The sequence below is a fragment of the Rhodnius prolixus genome, unplaced genomic scaffold (assembly GCF_049639745.1).
Source record: "Rhodnius prolixus isolate KJV_2025 unplaced genomic scaffold, Rpr scaffold_14, whole genome shotgun sequence".
NCBI lineage: Eukaryota > Metazoa > Arthropoda > Insecta > Hemiptera > Reduviidae > Rhodnius > Rhodnius prolixus.
The window spans coordinates 6473199-6491548 of NW_027411594.1; the positions used below are offsets into that span (position 1 = coordinate 6473199).

Sequence of the window (18350 nt, forward strand, 5' to 3'; positions counted from 1 at the left end):
ATTTATTTATTTTATTTATTTTTTCTTCTTAATTTTTAATTTTCTATATTATTTTACAGATGGTAGAAGAATGGATGAAATCCACTCGGCCTTTGACAGCTGCACCTACTCCTAATTATATGGGACCTAGCCTTAGAGAGAAGTCAATACTTTTAGTAAAATTAATGCAATTTGTCGAGAAAAGATTTCCAGACTTAAATACACAATTTTTAGAACTAGTTAATTATGTTTACAGGTAATTAGTATTTTATTTAATTTTTTTAAAGTCTGTGATTAATAAATTTTTTAAAACTGAATGTTCCCACCAGAAACTTATTTTGAAGCTTTAACCTGGTTTCCGTTTGGATTCGTAATGTCACGTCTAATTTACTTGTGTTTCCGCTAAAATCCATTAGCGGACGTTCGACTTTATTGTTGTTTCACGAAAACAACTCGTATGTTTTACTCAACTCCAGTTGCAAACAATTTATTTTACTTTTTTCCAAAGACAACTTTATTTTATGTGACTTTTCAGAGGTCACGAACACCACTTAAGTTTTGCTTTAATACAAGCATACACCTGATTTCTTTGTTCGAATTCCAAGTTGCCTTAACATACCTTGATTTGTTTAGATTTACAATATGTGAAGTTCCTTGAAGTTTTTCTGAACAGTCAAATAAACATCGACTACGCTATCCACCCACATAGGAACAATATTAGATTTTTATTATACATCTATTGAACATAGATTATTAACCTTTTTTATCCTAAATTTATCGATTAGTGCGTTAAAATGCAGTAAGGAAAGGTAAAAGAATATTTGGTAAAGCAGTATATGTACTTTTCTTTCAGAGATGATTCTTTTAAATCTACTGAGTTAATACCGAAATTAGAACCAGCATTTCTTGCTGGACTTAGATGTACCCAACCACATATTAGGGCCAAATTTTTTGAAATCTTTGACGCATCAATGAGGCGTAAACTGCATGAACGATTAATGTACATTGTGAGTTCACAAAATTGGGAAGCGATGGGACATCATTATTGGTTAAAACAATGTATTGAATTGATATTGGTAACAGCTGATGAAAGTAAGTTATTTTTGAATGGTTCAATCATTCAATGAAGATATGAATTCTGTTATAATTTTCTAATTGTTATTCACTTTACAGATATGCTTTTACAACTTTCCAATGAAACTCCACTTTTACCAAGCGTAACTTCTATAATTAATACGGCAGATTCGGCCAAGAGGGATGAATTTCTATTAAGTGTGCCAATTAAAACGGAACCATTGGATGATCATGAAGACAAGGTTGGTTTAATGTAGAGTTCTATGTCTAGCAAGGCAAATCAGTAAGGCAATTATGAATCTCTGACTGAAAGTATTACTTCCCCTTAAATTTAGAAGGCATCTTCAGATGTTTATAAATTTCAATGACCAGTGTTTTAACAACTGTTTGAAAAGCTGCTCAAGGGAGAAATTAGTGTAATGAGATTAGGAAGTTCTAGAATTCCTTTAATATATATTTATTTGTACTGTTATTTATTATCTTATATTAATATTACAGTATTCTTAAGGCTCAAAATTACAAAGGATCGATTACTTTGTGAAATCGATCTAACGAAAATTAAAACAAATTATGAAACGGCAGATATTTATTTTAAACTATGATGAAGGTTTTAATATGATTTACTTTGAAGATATTTCTCTCAATAGCCCAAAGTTTGTATTTTAGAATTTTTGACTGTTTTTGGTTATTTCTCTACGTTACGGGATTATCATTGTCGCCTTTCATCAGAAGTTTCTTAACGGTTTGGGAAATGTCTATGCTGTCACTTTTTGGGGAAGGTATAAAGGAAATTTGAATTAAGAAATTTTTAACATTTAATTTAATTTTTTGTAGTAGCGAACATATGTAACTTTTTTCCAAACTCTAAGTTCCAAGAAAATTCAATTATGTGAATTGATTTAAGAGAAAGACTTATTTATGTTCACACGTAATTTTTTTTTTTAGATAATTCTAGATGTACGACGTTGTAACTATCCTGTAAGCTGGAAATCAGTACATGAACATATCCAAGACAAACAAAAATTGTTTCACTCTCTTTGTCACAGACTCCTGCTGGGGGAATTGATACTTTGGTAAATGATCAAGCGGCTTTGCTGGACGATGCGAGAAAGAAGCGTCTGGGTAATTTCTTGGAGTGTGTTATCCAACTTTGCCATATGGATACCAGTCTAGCTGAAAAACTTTGGTTAGAATTGTTTCCTAGGATGTGGAGTATACTGTCAGACAGACAAAGAACGGTAAAATATGCCCACTTTGAAAGATCTTTTTTGAATTCATGGTTACTAGAAATGTTTGCAAGATTATGATGATTTTTTTTGTTTTAGTCTCTGTCTGGTGAAATTCTTCCATTTTTAGTAAGCGGTGCTCATGTCTGCCAAAAAGATATACATCCGAGTGCCCTTAGTACAATATTTGAAGCTCTTTCTCTGTGCAATCCTCCTTTGCAAGTGAAACCGTAAGTAAAAGAATCTTAGTAAACACAAATGTAGTTTCGCTATTCATAAATTCATAATTCGTTTCTACTTTTAGAGCTGTAATAGCTTACTTAGGTAAATCGCACAATCTCTGGCACAGAGTAACATTAGGATTAGAACAAATGGTAGCTGAGCAAGTGAATCAAGCGTCACAGAATAAAAATAAACGAGATTTATTAGATTGTTATGATTTCGAACCGGATGCTATCCCACAACAGGTATGTAATCTTAAATATGAATTATACAATTTTAGGCAAGAAGTCACATAATGTTTCGATTCAGAAAGCTTACAAAACATACATTATATTAATTACTCTTCAAACTTTAATTTACGTTAATTTGCAGAAGCATTTGAGTGTCATTGCAAACTCACTACACCTTTTTTTTCCTAATCGGAATAGCCGTGAATTACAGATTTACTGGTCGAAATTATAATGCGCTCTCAAGACCGTTTTGTCAAGAAAGGCTAGGTATACCGAGGAGTTGCCAGTCATGTTTCTCCACGTATCGTGTCTCCAGTTGGGCTGAGCTAGAGTTTGCCTGCTAACATGTGCTTACAGTTCGCTAAATCCAACACATCAACTTTTTCTGCAGCTTAACTTGCCGTTACTTGAGGTTTAGGGTTGTCGGAATTTTTTTGTTTTGTTAGAATGGATCCCCGAAGGGGTGCTAAGATATCTGAAGAAGTGGCTACTCCATTTTCCCAAGATAATTACGATTATCTTGATCTTGATTGTCAAGATGGTTTACTTACTTTCAGCGAAAGGGGGATTTATTTTGGAAAACGTTTTATTATTGTTTCTGAAAAATGGAATATTTCCTATTTAATATATTTTTTTATTTATTTATTTATATTTTTCTTGTAGACTGCCGTAGAATTATTAGCCGAAATGTATTGTCAGTTAAGAGAAGAAGACATGTGGTGTGCATTGTGGCAACGACATGCCCGTTACAAAGAAACCGGCATAGCTCTTGCTTTTGAACAACAAGGTTATTTTGAACAGGCTCTTGGCGCTTACGAACTGGTGTTGGGGAAATGCCGCCAAGACTATACTAATACTCCAGCACCGATCAGTATTTTAGCTGAAGAAAGGTTATGGGAAAAACAGTGGATCAGGTTAGTCAGAAATTCTTAATTCTCTCTGCTTGTAGCCGTTAGGGCCTTTCAAGGATAATTCCAAGGGATATTATTTGAAGAATCCATTAAGTGCGTTGTCTAATTGTGTTTTAAAATTATTTTTACTTTCATTATATAACAATCTAAATCCAGAAGACATCAAACGTCTTGCGTTTTTAGCTTTTTTCTATAATGACAGTAAAAATATATTAAAAAAAACACAGCATTTTAGTTTTTAAAGTAAAATTTGTTTTAACTAATCACTTCAAATACTAGTTTTGCTTCAATTAGGCCCGATTTCCCAAATTTAATGCACTCGGTACATTTTTTTAAATCATTTTATAAATCTCTTAAACTATACTAAAAATATTATTGCACACCGTTATATAAATGTCACTAATCGGTTTTAAGTGACCAAAAGTATAGTTATAATGAGATTTTTTTGATGAAATAAAAGGAAAAAACGCAAAAGGTCTTTGTTATACCCTAATAAAATGTGTATAATTAGAGAATGCTTGAAATAGATAAGTAACAATTTTGCAGATGCTCCAAAGAGCTGAATCAATGGGACCATGTACTAGATTATGCAAGGACTAAGGGTCATGTGAATACGTTCCTAATATTGGAAAGCGCTTGGCGTGTACCAGATTGGTCATTGATGAAAGAAGCTATTTCCCATGTAGAAGCAGGATGTCCTAAAGAATTATGTTGGAAGGTAATGTATATATAATATAAACATTTTTTTTACTTTCCATTATTTAATGGTTTCTTTCAGTGCTTATTCTATTTTCTTGAGCTTCCATCATCAGTCTATGCCTTAACATCATTTGTTGTTTAATTAGGTCTTCTTCCCCAGCAAGGAAGGTTGGGATAGACCGTTACCCACTTAGGTAATCTTCAAGGGCTCCCTTTGGTATCTTAGCGTCGTTTTTTGTAGCTATTGCAAAAAAATGTAAAGTTGCATATTGCAAACATTAAGTACAAAAAGTAAAGTAATGCCTTTTAACTTCAGACAGGTTATATACCTAACTACGAATTAGGAAACTTGGGCAGAGGCAGATAACTGCTGACATACTTAACTGTATTGTTTTTTTTTATACAAATATGGCCTAGTTCAGGAATCGAATTCATTACCTGGATATATGTTACATATGCATCGTGCCTGTAAACTCTCGGCTTTCGTGGCACCTACATGAAACAATGATGCCCAAAAATTTTCTAAAAATTCTTAATACTGCCTAAACATTTTCTAAACAAAATTTTAAAAACGAACATACTTCAACAAGAATAAAGTTCACTGTCCTGGGTTGTAGTTTACAAATCGCCTCATTCTTGCAGGTTCATTTATATCGTGGCTATTTGACTATCTGTCATCCAGAAGAACAGCATCTGCCTATTGTCGGGAGATATGTGGAACTAGCGAGCACTCTGTGTATGAAGGAATGGAGACGACTGCCACATATTGTTTCCCACATTCATTTACCTTTACTGCAGGCTGCTCAGCAGGTAATGTTTTGAATCTTTCTTATTAAGTAAGAATAAGATTTTTATGAGAAAGCGCAGAAATGTTTAGGTGAAGATGCAAATAATTTTAGGAGAAGTTCAATGTTTACCTCTTCTATCCCTTCCAGGAAGAACTTATTCTGAACGTATCAACTTTGAAAATTCCTTAAATGTGTACTTTAGCGGTCTAGTAATGTAACCAGGCAATGAAAACAACAATTCAATTTGTTTTTTTCAAGGCTATCTTCGTGCCTGAGAAGAAAACTTTTACTTGAAACATGTTCGTAGGTAAAGTACTATATGTACTGTAAAAGAATTTACTGATTACTTATTCTGGGTTATTTCTTGTCGCGAATGAAATGTTCTCCTTCCTCAAACTAAACTTTTGAATTATTGAATTTTTTTTTTTTTGTACAAATTCTTTTTAAACTAATTAAAAGTAAATAAGAATTTAAAAACCTGAAAAGATTTTATTTTAATTTTATAATTTGGAATTTTAAGTATAATTTGCTTCTTTCTATTGTTACAGATAATGGAACTTCAAGAAGCTTGCCAAATACATCAAGGTTTATTACATGAAAAAACTAATTCATTGCACGATATGAAAGCAATTGTGAAAACTTGGCGTAATCGTTTGCCAATAATTGCGGACGATCTGAGCCATTGGAGCGATGTATTCACTTGGCGCCAACATCATTATCAGTTTATAACATCACATTATGATAGCCAACACGATCAGGGCACCAATCCTAGTATGTTTGGTGTGCATGCTTCGGCTCAGGTAAATTATCGTCTAGAATTTTTTAGATTTCCTAAAACTGATGGGTGAATCGTCTTATCCCAGAGTGTAGTGTCCAGTTTTGCCTTGATCATTGCTTCGTTTCCAAATTTAGCCGTGTGAATTTACCCAAAAAACTGAAAACTTTTTAGTCACACACTTTCTATTAAAGGTAAATCAGCGGTAAGACCACTTTATGAAGTGGTTCTCTCTAAAGTGCCGCATCAGATTTGGCATTTCATTAATTCAACCTGGACCTATAGTGTGTTGTTAGGCCATTTTAGTTTAGCTGTGAAAAAATTGATTATAAATGGATTCTAAGAGATCTCAATTCCATTAACAGTACTTTTTCGTAACTTATTTAAGCTTGAGGTAGATTAATTGAAGATTTAAAGACAATTTTTAGGTTACTTTTAGGTTTAAGATAGTTTTCTTACATAAATTGGATTATAAAAAAAGTTGTAAGAGTGTTACCCATTAATCTTTTTTTTTTTTTTCTTTTTAGGCAATTATTCATTTCGGCAAGATTGGAAGGAAGCACAATCTAACTGGTGTCTGTTTAGATTCATTATCTAGAATTTATACAATACCAAGTGTGCCCATTGTGGACTGTTTCCAGAAGATCAGGCAACAAGTGAAATGTTATTTACAAATGGCCACCCTGACCGGAAGCAAAGAACTACAGGAAGGTTTAGAAGTGGTCGAATCAACTAATCTGAAATATTTTAATAAAGAAATGATTTCAGAGTTTTGCGCATTGAAAGGAATGCTTTTAGCGCAGATAGGTAAGTGTTTTGAGGTGTTAAATCTCATTCTACATCTTATTTGCGAGAAAAATCTGAATGGACCTATTTTATATATTTTCGGGCGAATGATGTTTACGACCACCTTCTGTCCTTTATCGAGTTGATCTTGGTGCACCCTATATGAGGAAACAACTTTTTTTCCGTTAAGGTTCAGGTTTTTATCGGCAATAGCCCCAAAGTTGTTTTGGAGAGCAATTTCTTCTTTGTGTCTCTAGGTTTTTGATTGGAGCCTTTCGACAAAAGATTCTGAAAATTTGTGACAAAACTACTTTTTTTCATTATAATTACCCTCCTTTTGTTTTGGGCCTATAAAAATCTCCTTAATTAACCGTCATTTGATCATTTGCTATATTTTTATTAAGTTTTCTTTTAATTTTCTAGGTCGTTACGATGATGCGAATAAAGTATTTTCAGCTGCAGTACAATTGCACGACACTCTGGTAAAAGCATGGGCACTTTGGGGTGACTTTTTAGAATCGCAGTTCACAAAATGTAGCGTTCCGGATATACCGCTGGGTGTGGCGGCAATCACTTGTTTCTTGCACGCTTGCCGGCATCAGAATGAATCTAAATCAAGAAAATATTTAGCGAAGGTGAGTAGTATACACTTCTATCACTCCTAGCATCTATCTATCTAGTAATACAAGAATGAGGGTGTAAAGTTCGCAGGTCTAACCTGTTTCTCAGGAAAAGTATTGGAAATCATATCAATATCTATTCCAGTTTTCATAGGAAACATACTTCTGTAGGTCTACTTCTGAGTCCAAATTGGTAAGGGTCTCTGTGAGTGAACATTCAAACTCAAAAAAGACGAATCACTGGAAGTTTAGACATTATATTGCGCTTGAGAACCTCCATGAGATCTGAAGCTTACTTAGCGAGGAAAATCCCTCAGCAAGAAGTACCACTTTTCACAGTTTTCTCTCCCACTTTATCGAGAATTTTTGTGATAAAGGCAGCAATGTTTTTTTTTAATTAGTTATCTTTTGAGTGATCATTGATGAAATTTTTGGAAACCCATTTTTAGGTTCTTTGGCTGTTAACCTATGATGATGAGAAATTTTCTCTGACCGAGGCTGTGGATAAATATGTGGTCGGGGTGCCGCCTATACAATGGTTACCTTGGATACCGCAATTGCTCACTTGCCTAATGCGCAATGAAGGGAAATTTATGTTGAACTTGTTGAGTCAGGTAAACATTTTTTAATTTGAACAAATTATTATATATAACGATTATTATTGTTAAATTTATATTTTACATATTAGAAATATAGTTCGGAACCAAGAAAGTTTCGGTTTAACCTCTTTAGGTAAAGATGAAACTTTTCTCACAATTCTGCCTAATATAATATCAATAGTAATAAGCCAGTTTTTCGAGTCCATCATTGGTATTTAAAACCTGTAGTCTGTGAAGTAGGCCTGAGGCCTACAGTGGATTTCACAATTCAAACCAAGAAAGAAGTCCTTCTGTTGTGTCACCAATTTTTCTTAAACTAAATTTTAAAAATTTTGAATAGCGACTTGTGAACTCGTCTTTTCAGCGAAATGTGTGGATAAGTAGTTAAATGAGTGGAAGACCAGTCCCTTTAAACTTCCAGGGAACCTAGAGGATGTCAAGGAAATCAGCAGATTTAGGACAAGGTCTGTTTGCATTGGTAGTGTACGAAGGTTTAAGCGGAATTTTGGATACGGCTTGAAGCTTTACGTACGGCTTATAAATTATTAGTTTTCCAGTATACCTACTAAACTCCTTTTTATCAGATCAAGTAGACCTCATTATATAGACTTAACAAATGCTTTTGATTCAGTTTATCATTGTAACCTTCTCGTTAAACTCAGTGAATTGGAGCCATTGTTTACTTTTTTAATAGCTAGAACGCTATCGGTGAATTTCAGATTTTTAAGATTAAATCATACCATCCCCTCCTTTTCTTCTAGTTCGGGCGTCAGTTACCATGCGATCTTCTGAGCTTGTATAAGACAGGAGATTATATGAAAAAAGTTTATTTATATAAAAGACATAAATAGTCTTGTTTAGAATGATATATAAACTATATATATATATATATATATATATCAAAGAAAATATTTGTAATTTCAGGTCGGTCGAATGTTTCCTCAAGCAGTTTATTTACCTTTGCGGACTTTATATTTAACGTTGAAAATTGAACAGCGTGAAAGATATAAAAGTGCAGAATTGGCTGCGGCTATTGCTGGAAAGCAGGTAAACCTTTGTATTCATTAAATATTCTCTTGAAATAATAATAATTATTATTTATTTATCTATTTATTTTTGTTATTTAGACCGCCAGTACTTCAGCAAAACCTGCTGATCAACAGCAAGGTATGTACAGTTTAAACCGTAAACATTAAGTACATATATTATACTAGTATATTTAAACCAGTAGTGTTCCGAAAAATTCATCTATAACTTTGATGAATCCTCTCTTACAAGCTCCTCTCTACAGTTCCTTGTAACTTTAGTTTAAACTTTACTTTTGCAATGTTAATTTTAGTGACAAGCTATTACGTCAACAGAAGCAAACAGAACAAACAGAAGCAAATTACACTTTCCACAGTAATAGTGAATTCAATAATCTTCTTTCGTATAAATTTTAAATTTCCAGAAAATTTACTTGCGTTAATTGCCGCAAAATGAAGTCTAATAATAATAATGTACCATTAAATAGTAGTAATCTGAGCAATAGGCAGACATATTTATTGTAAAACAAAATTTATTGTCTAATTTAGGAGGCGGTAGTGATGGAGCAGGTCCTATCCGAGCCACTCCTTCCATGTGGCGATGTTGTAAGATTATGCACATGCAACGAGATACCCATCCTACAGTGCTAGTCTCTTTGGAAGGAATTGTTGATCAGGTCAGTGTTTTTTAAATATTTATTAATACATAATCTAAAAAAAGTTTTTTGTGCTTATATCCTGAGATTTTTTTTTGTTTTGTTTTGACTGGTTTCTGGATTTATATTTATCTATTTACAGGAGCAGTCATTTTGCAATAAACTGTATTAGCTATGATAACTTAATATGATGATAATATAACTTTTTTAATAATTCCCTCAAGTCTAGAGTTATTTCAGTGTATTGTTGTACGGTTTTACCAGCTGCATAATAATTAGAAAAATGAAATAGTACAAACAATTCTGAATCAGTAGATAATAAGAAACCAGCAGAAATTAAGTAAAAGGAAGACCAGTGGGTTTTTATGTCATTTGTTTTTTAAAATTATAATCTCTAATAGAGTGTCATTACAATTTGAAAGTCAACATTAGCTTCCCAAAGCAGACTCTGGTGATGGCTGAACCTTCTAAACCATATCGAAACATGAAAAAAGAAGCATGCCCTTAAGTCGGACGCAATCTTTTGTCCACAGCCCATTTTATACTCTATTCACTCTTTCTGTTAAATAAATAATTAAGTTTTTTCTCTTCTTTAGTTGGTTTGGTGTAGAGAAAGTTGCTATGAGGAGGTATTACGTCAGCTGAGGCAAGGATTGGCAAAATGCTACTTCATTGCATTTGAAAATCGAGGCGCAGTCACTGATGCCACTATAACACCACATATGCTACATTTTGTCAAAAAGTTAGTGTCTACTTTTGGTATTGGAATTGGTAAGTCAAAAAGAATAAGTATTCCAAAATATTCTTCATTAAAAGAAGGTGAATTTTTAATTATTTCTGTTATTATTTTTTACAGAAAATATTGCTAGCTCAGAGAATTCGTCAGTTAGTAGTTCAGCTTCGGAAAGTATAGCTAGAAGAGCTGAAGTCACTAAACAAGATCCGGTTTTCCAGAAGATGAAAGTACAGTTCAGTGCTGATTTTGATTTTTCAGTACCTGGTGCGATGAAATTACAAAATCTAATCCATAAATTAAAGAAATGGATCAAGATTTTAGAGGCGAAAACTAAACTTTTACCTAAGTAAGTACGCTCTTTATGATTATTATTAATTATTGTTTATTAAGTTGTTAAATTAAGTGTATCAATATTGATTTGCTTTTATGTAATCATTTTTTAGATCGTTCTTAATTGAAGAGAAATGCAGATTTATTAGTAACTTCAATCTTCAAATAGCTGAAATTGAAATTCCTGGAGAATTTTTATTACCTAAAGTAAGTGGATTGTTTTGGTCGTTTTCTAAAAAGTTCTTTAAGAAGGAAGAAATAAATTTTATTGGAAATTTTTGTACGAAAAATATATTGGTTAATGTTTTTATTGGTTGAAGTGTGGAAATAACTATCTCCAATAGGATTAGTCCTGATTCTCCAAATCAAAAGAAATTTGCCGACTGTTTTTTTATTATAAGTCCAACATTTTACTTTCTCTCTGAATATGACAAAACAAAAAATCATGAGATAGAGGAACGGCAGTGAGGAATATCCACACTATAGTCTAATTCTCGATGCCCTCAAATCTTCTGAGGATGTTGACCTTTGCTTTTGTCAAACACAAGGTATTAGTTTAAGATTTAACTAAATCCCAACGAAGGATAAATCCTCTGTTAGCACGACCTGATTATTACCTTTTTCGACTATTGTTCGTAATTAATCAAATCTTACTTAAGAATATTTAGTGTACCTACTTAATAACTTGCCTTTTTTCTCTTTTTTAAATATTAATTGAAATTTCATTACAATATACTTTGCTTTTTATAATAAACAGCACTCCCATTATTACGTGAGGATCTCCAGATTTATGCCAAGAGTGGAAATTGTACAGAAACACAATACAGCCGCACGGAGACTCTTCATAAGGGGACACAATGGTAAAATCTACCCATATCTGGTAGTAAATGATTCAGGATTAGGTGACGCTCGCCGAGAAGAAAGAGTTTTACAGTTGTTAAGAATGTTGAATCATTATCTCGGGAAGCAAAAGGTATTATTATTATTCTTATTATTATTATTATTATTATTATTTTACGTTTATTTAGTTATTTTGATTTGTTGTACTAGTTTCTTTTAAAAATATCGTTCTACACGTTTATGTTTTATCCATGATTATTAGGAAACCTCTAGAAGATTTTTACACATGACTGTACCAAGAGTTGTAGCAGTTTCACCTCAGATGAGGCTGGTTGAAGATAATCCTGCATCGATTTCATTGTTGGACATTTACAAGTCAGCTTGTTCCAGTCACAATATAGAACATGATGCTCCAGTCACTAAATATTATGAAAAGCTAGCAAGTATACAGGTACAAAAAAAAAATATATATTATATATAATTTTTTAGTTTTCCAAACTTTATATCTGACGATTATGGTCTTGTTCCGTATTGAACCCAATACAGGCAAGAGGTATGCAAGCTAGTCATCAGATATTGAAGGAAATATTGAAAGATGTCCAGACCACAATGATCGATAGGAATTTGTTGAGAGATTGGGCCCTGAAGACATATACTTCGCCAACTGATTTCTGGACTTTTAGAAAAATGGTGCGTAATTATTTTTTGTATTTTTGTAAATATTTTTCTTAAGATTTACCTTAAATTCAAATTTTTGTTGATTGAATTCTTCAAATTCACAGGTGACTTTACAATTATCCTTAGCCTGTTTTTGTGAATATGTGCTGCATCTGACCCGACTAAATCCAGATATGCTTTACATTCATCAAGATTCTGGGCTATTGAACGTTTCTTATTTTAAATTCGATGTTGAGGATTCTAAAGGTAATATTTTTATTTTTTTTTTTTAGCTGTTTAGAGGACGAGTTTCCTTTTATTTTTTTTTCCAAATCTATTTTCTTTAAACCTGGCACATTGCCTAATCCTGAAATGAATTTTGCTGGAAAAAAAAAAGTTCATGTTAGTAAATAACTTGCTAAGCTTAATAAAATGATTTTATGAAGTCTCCGTGGATATTCAAAATCAAAAGACTGCCCACGTTTGCAATCCATAAAAGTAAGAATGATTTTGAAAATAGTAAAATCGAAAAAATGAAAACTGCTGTATTAAAGAAAACAAGCTTTCCATGCAGGATAAAATCAAGCAGCTTTGGAACATACTTTTATTATTTTTAAAGGAATCAAAATTATTGCCGATTTCATTAATAATTTTTTTATTATTGTTTGCCTAGCTTTCGACTTGGGACTAGATCATCTTCAAGGCTTAATAATATTTTTTACAGAAGATTGATGTGTCTTCTGTCCTTTCTTTTTAAGTACTCCTGACTGAAAGTTTGGCAAAAAATAATACAAAAATTATGATTGAAATTGACAATAATTTCTATTCTTTTTGTATCAATGATTCTGTCACCAAAAACTATTAATAATATTGTACTTAATTATATTAACTAACCCATATATTTTCTTACTGTTATTTAAAATAGGAGAACTAGATGCCAATCGACCAGTACCCTTCAGACTGACTCCAAACATTCAAGAACTGTTGACGGAGACTGGTATCAGTGGACCACTTACCGCCAGTATGATAGCCACAGCTCGATGTTTTGTATATCCAAATTTCAAAGTTACAACCATATTACGTGCTATACTTAGAGATGAAATGATTTTTGCCCATAAAAAAGTGAGTAGTTATACAATTTTTTCCCCTCCCCTTGTTATTTATGTATAAATCATAAGTTTTTGTAAAATTTAATTGTACATTTCATTTGTGCAGAAACAAGAAGAAGATCATGATAATTTGACCTCACCTCCAGCTGATGTCGCCGGCGAGCTAATAATCACCATGGTAACGCATGCAGTAAATTCCATCACCCAGAGGCTTTACAGTCTTACTAATTTCGACGGAACGGAAAGCAAGGCAAGAAGCTTTAGTTAAATTTAAAAGCCACTTATTAAGATCCTTTTTTTTTTTAAGCTTTTGATACAAAAACTAAAAAATCCTGTGTGAATACACACCTTTCTCTGAATTCTGAAGTCAACTACAGTAATTGGCTTTAGGGTTGGGGAAAATCAATCTTATTAACGAATACTAAGTACTTTATTCAAAAATTTTGATTAATGAGTATTATAAGCAGTATTCAAATATATTTTATTGCAGAGAATTCTAAACAGAACTAAGACTTGCAATTATAAGTACTGAGTACAATACTCAGTTATCAGAAATAAGAATTTTATTACATTTTGTACTTCTTACTCGCTTTTTGTATATATAAATTTTTTGTTTCTTTTGTTTTGAGTGCTTGTAGTGTTTCTTTATTAGTTTTTTTGAGTTTTCTTTTCACTAACAACCCTTTTAGCAATTTTCTCACACTAGCCGAATGTGAGTGGCCCGAAGAGCTCAGTTTAAAATGATCAGTTTTCTTAATTTTAATGTTTATTTATTCATTTTTTTTTAAAATGTTTAATAATATAGGTGAGCACATTAGTAGTTGCAGCCAAAAGCCCGGATAACCTGTGCAGAATGGATCCAGCATGGCATCCTTGGCTGTAGAAGAATTGCTTTTCTTCCAGATTTTTGTAATATTTCATTTGTAGATTTTTTTTTGTTATAATTTTTTTTTATTATTATTAGTTTAAGAAAAGTAGACTTAAAGAAGTATTACTTATACGAAGGTAAAGAAAAAAAAATGAAACTAGAGCTTCTGAAAGAGGTAATAATATTCTAAGTCTCTGATGTTAAGTTTTAGAGTGCAGTACAATAAAACTAAGGGATAGTGTTTAAAAAATGAAGAAAATATTATATTCTGTAACTTTATTTTTTTTTGTACATATAGATCTATGTATTGTGTACAATTTTAATTTAATTTAGTTTTTAATTTTTTCTGTTACTTTTATAAACAACGTACAAAAGCGGGAGGTTCCTCAGACCTATTGATAATTCCCTTGCTTCGTTTTTAATTTCACTTCTAACCACCTTCAGAATTCATCGTGTCTTCAAAAGATTAATTTATCAGGTTTATTTAGAGAATATTATTTCCATTTCCTAGCCTCCAGAGCATTGTGTTCAACAAGTCCAATACCTTCTACAGGAATGGGAAATTTTAACGTGTGTCAGAATCCTGCAAGTCTTCCCAGCCTTTCTTAATGTGAACCCTATCTTCGGCACTTCTACTTTTGAAATTTTCTCCTACCATACAGACTACTACCCCTACTCAAAATCTAATAAATTAGTCTTTTTGAAGATAGATGAAAATATCTAGAAATCAATTTCTAGATTTTAAGAAATCAAAGCATCTAATTTGGTCAGTTAATGATGAAGGGTTATTCAGAGACAAGGGCCATTCAGATTCACTGGAAATCAAAATCTAAGGTTATTCTTGCGGCAGGTACGTTATTAACATAATTTTAGTTATGGCAAAGAGAATATAAAAAATTGTATTAATAATTAAAGTAAAGGGAAGTGATTTCCTGAGTGGTTAGCGAAATACTGGATTCCAACGCATAGATCGGTGTTCGAATCTAGCTGCTGTCCTTTAGATTTTCTTTTCCTAAGAGCTTCTTCCAGCTTACTATCCGATGATGATAATGTCATCGAGAGAACACGGTCTGGAGGCTGGCAATGCGCTGAAAAAAAGCTCCGGGCGCCAGTAACCTTTGATGTTTAGGCGCCTTAAATATAAATATTATAGGATCCTTAAGTGTAGTATTTATTAGTTGATAAAAAAATACTTCTGCAAAAAACGAAATTAATTTAAAAATTAATTTATAAGATTCATTCAAGTACCTGATAAGAGAAGATAATTTAAAACAAAATTTTTGGAAATGTAATTTTGTGTGTGCCTATGTGTACTTGTAAATAGATTATAAATTGTAAATATTTCTCTTTTTTTTAAGTACAATTGTGATTTTTATATTTGAATTTTCATAGCATAATTAAAGGAAAAAGAGGGTATTTTATAGATTTGAAATATTTTGTTTTTCTGACTCTCTCTCTCTCTCTCAAAATAATTGAAAATGTTTTCCTTTTGAAATAAACTTAAAAGACTGTTTAGTATCTTCTGAGGTTCTACGAATAAAACTCTTAATGTATTAAAATCCCCCAAAAATATAATCATGGGCTCAATAATAATAATGTATAATTTAGCTTAGAAACCGCATAATTTTAATTGTAATTTCATTTAGGTTTATCTAAACAAAACTTTCTTTTTTGTTTTTTCAATTTGTCTTCGTCTAACAAATAAGTTTAGACACATCATTTCAATACTTTTTTTTACCTTTATAATGCAAACGTCCTTTTTTTTACACATATTATGTTGAATATAATTCCTCTTGTTTTCTCTGTTTGAAATTCTGATAGTGTTTTTTCCTCTTTTTTTTAACCTGCATATTCAATAAAAGCTATTCAAAAATAGTAATCTTTTACATAATTATATAAAATGTCCATAACGTTCTTTATTTTTATGAAATTATTTTACAAGTAATTTTAAAATTTTTCCTCTCTTGTTTTCGTAATGACCATTGAAGGTTGCTGCAATTCGATCGTCCTCAGAATCGTATTTTACCTCATATTTCACCCAGCTTTAGATTGCGTTCATTTCTTCATGATGATAATAAAAAGAAAGGTTTTTGACTATCTAAATCTTAACTAAGTACTTCTGGAGGTGATTATAATTCAGGCCCATCATTTCGACATGACTGAAGAGGATGACATGTGTTTTTCGCCAAAAGCTGGACCACAGTTTCACCTCTAAGTTGGTCCTCGATGTGTAGAGAAAAGGATTTATTTTTTTCCAACAAGGTTTTTATCATAAGACCAGCCTCTAGTCCACCATGAGTATGACATTTAATGAAATGGCCACATCGTACAAATCCTAAAGAATACGGAATACAAAAGGTAAGTTTGCTGTCTTAAAAGATATATTTATTGGTAATTTGTTCTGTTGCGCTCGGATTGTGTGTGTGTTCAAGTCTGAATAAATATGAACATAAACGATGAATACAAATCAGAAGCTACTAAACCAAGAAATAGGTCTCGTACTTTTCAGCATTGCAAGAGTTCAGTACTTTTATTAGCATTAATAAATATAAACGATCACATGCTTCTCTCCCCTACCTTGTGTAAAATACAATTCTATGTAACAAAAGTACACATTTAATTACGTACTTTCATTAAATCTTTACTATCCAGAGCTTGTATTGACATGTTTTATCTAGCGAAATCCTGTTTCCCTGATTTTATGGTTTCATATCATTTTATAATACTTAACATGTATAATAATATTGAAGAATTACTTCATATTATATTTTAGTAAAAATAGTATATTTAAAGAAAATTTAATAAATACGTAAGTTGTGACGATAGAAATTTGTGAATGATCCCACCAGAATTCGTTGGTGTATACTAAACATCCAAGACGTTGGTACATCCACTAAACTAAATTTATTTCTGGGCAATCTGGAGCATCTTTATTATTTCCTTGTAAATGCTGTTTTGTTTCAGTAATCCGTTTGCAGTTATTCTAGTCTTTAATAAGAGCAATGCTTTAAGAGCTGAAAAAAATAACAAATTAATTACAGCTGGTTTTGATTGAATATTGGACACATTTATAAACTAAATACATTTAAAACGCTACATTGAATAATCTCAAAGATAGGTTGAGACGCTTTGTTCTAGAAAAGATTGCGAAGTCTTCCTGTGGTAATGGTAAGACAAAATTAATAGTAAAACTCAAATTTTCGGTATCGAGCTGAGTAAAGTTTTTAGTAAGTATTAAGTGATATTGTCATTTGATAAAAGTTTGACTGCAGTGCATTTAAGTTCAAGTCACCTTTGAGCCAATCTATTATCACCTTCAATGTATTTTCATATTAGCATAAAGTAATTGCGGAAGATTAAAGACTTAGTGTTGATTGATGGATACAATGGATTAGCATGGCTGAGGAACATTAGATTTGTTGACAACCTTTTACTCCACATCTTCAACTTCTTATAAAAAACGTTAGTTTTTATTGATTTACTTTTTGAAATTTTAGTCACTTGTAAATAGTGAAATATCAATACATCTTATGGATATTTATTAAGAATTTTCCTCGCTTGTTGTACCAATATTATTGTCCCATAATTATTAAAATGGTTTATAAGATTGGTTGGTTCTATTATACATAGCTTGTGATGAGAGAGGAATTTATAAATATGTTATTTTGGTATTTGCTCTATTTAAATCAAAGAAAAAATCAGAAATTGAAGTCCTTATAAGTCATGCCAATGCTATCTAGCGGCAATAGCTTGAACTAGAAAGATGTAATTACAAAGGAACTAGTTTCAGTGGTTATCGCTAGGTAGCATGAACATGTACTTTGACACTTAAAATAAACATTAAATAACCTCCTAACGAAATAACAGTCCAGTAAGGCAGTGGGGTAAAAAGGTTATGTATGCGGTTATGTACAAATATACTTCTACATCATATAGCTACAGTAATATTTTGCTTTATTTATTAAATGTTCTTCACCCACGTTGATAAACATTTTATCGTCAGTATTTTAAAAAGTTCAAAATTCCCTTTACCTCATAATTTGATGGTTTTTTTATGTATGATTGGTAGTTTTAAGTTGATGTTGCTGTAACTAAGTAAGTGAGAACTTTGCATACCTTAAAAAACTGATTGTATTATCTATTTGGATTAAGCGTTAACTTCCTCGGAAATTGTTTTTGCATCATTACTGCGTTAAGGACTTCTTGCAGGTAAGCAACTT

The 18350-nt window shown here is 31.8% G+C and overlaps 1 protein-coding gene across 4 annotated transcripts in view; it reads left to right on the plus strand.

The window, feature by feature from the left end:
• Positions 1 to 18350, plus strand: part of LOC141451772 (transformation/transcription domain-associated protein-like) — a 43750-nt gene that overhangs the window by 19488 nt on the left and 5912 nt on the right. The window contains exons 40-69 of one of the 4 annotated variants that reach the window (XM_074123423.1): positions 60 to 235; positions 833 to 1071; positions 1153 to 1295; positions 1999 to 2031; positions 2100 to 2291; positions 2379 to 2509; positions 2584 to 2746; positions 3395 to 3645; positions 4189 to 4360; positions 4984 to 5151; positions 5678 to 5929; positions 6432 to 6711; positions 7114 to 7325; positions 7760 to 7924; positions 8834 to 8956; positions 9037 to 9076; positions 9484 to 9611; positions 10187 to 10361; positions 10447 to 10672; positions 10770 to 10863; positions 11414 to 11629; positions 11759 to 11947; positions 12043 to 12186; positions 12279 to 12420; positions 13079 to 13275; positions 13369 to 13512; positions 14068 to 16488; positions 17095 to 17357; positions 17467 to 17592; positions 18200 to 18339. In XM_074123423.1, the coding sequence (XP_073979524.1) occupies positions 60 to 235; positions 833 to 1071; positions 1153 to 1295; positions 1999 to 2031; positions 2100 to 2291; positions 2379 to 2509; positions 2584 to 2746; positions 3395 to 3645; positions 4189 to 4360; positions 4984 to 5151; positions 5678 to 5929; positions 6432 to 6711; positions 7114 to 7325; positions 7760 to 7924; positions 8834 to 8956; positions 9037 to 9076; positions 9484 to 9611; positions 10187 to 10361; positions 10447 to 10672; positions 10770 to 10863; positions 11414 to 11629; positions 11759 to 11947; positions 12043 to 12186; positions 12279 to 12420; positions 13079 to 13275; positions 13369 to 13512; positions 14068 to 14145 (4473 nt within the window). In that variant the 3' untranslated portion in view covers positions 14146 to 16488; positions 17095 to 17357; positions 17467 to 17592; positions 18200 to 18339. The remainder of the gene's footprint in view (positions 1 to 59; positions 236 to 832; positions 1072 to 1152; positions 1296 to 1998; positions 2032 to 2099; positions 2292 to 2378; positions 2510 to 2583; positions 2747 to 3394; positions 3646 to 4188; positions 4361 to 4983; positions 5152 to 5677; positions 5930 to 6431; positions 6712 to 7113; positions 7326 to 7759; positions 7925 to 8833; positions 8957 to 9036; positions 9077 to 9483; positions 9612 to 10186; positions 10362 to 10446; positions 10673 to 10769; positions 10864 to 11413; positions 11630 to 11758; positions 11948 to 12042; positions 12187 to 12278; positions 12421 to 13078; positions 13276 to 13368; positions 13513 to 14067; positions 16489 to 17094; positions 17358 to 17466; positions 17593 to 18199; positions 18340 to 18350) is intronic. The other 3 variants (XM_074123424.1, XM_074123425.1, XM_074123426.1) reach the window with 3 other exon arrangements.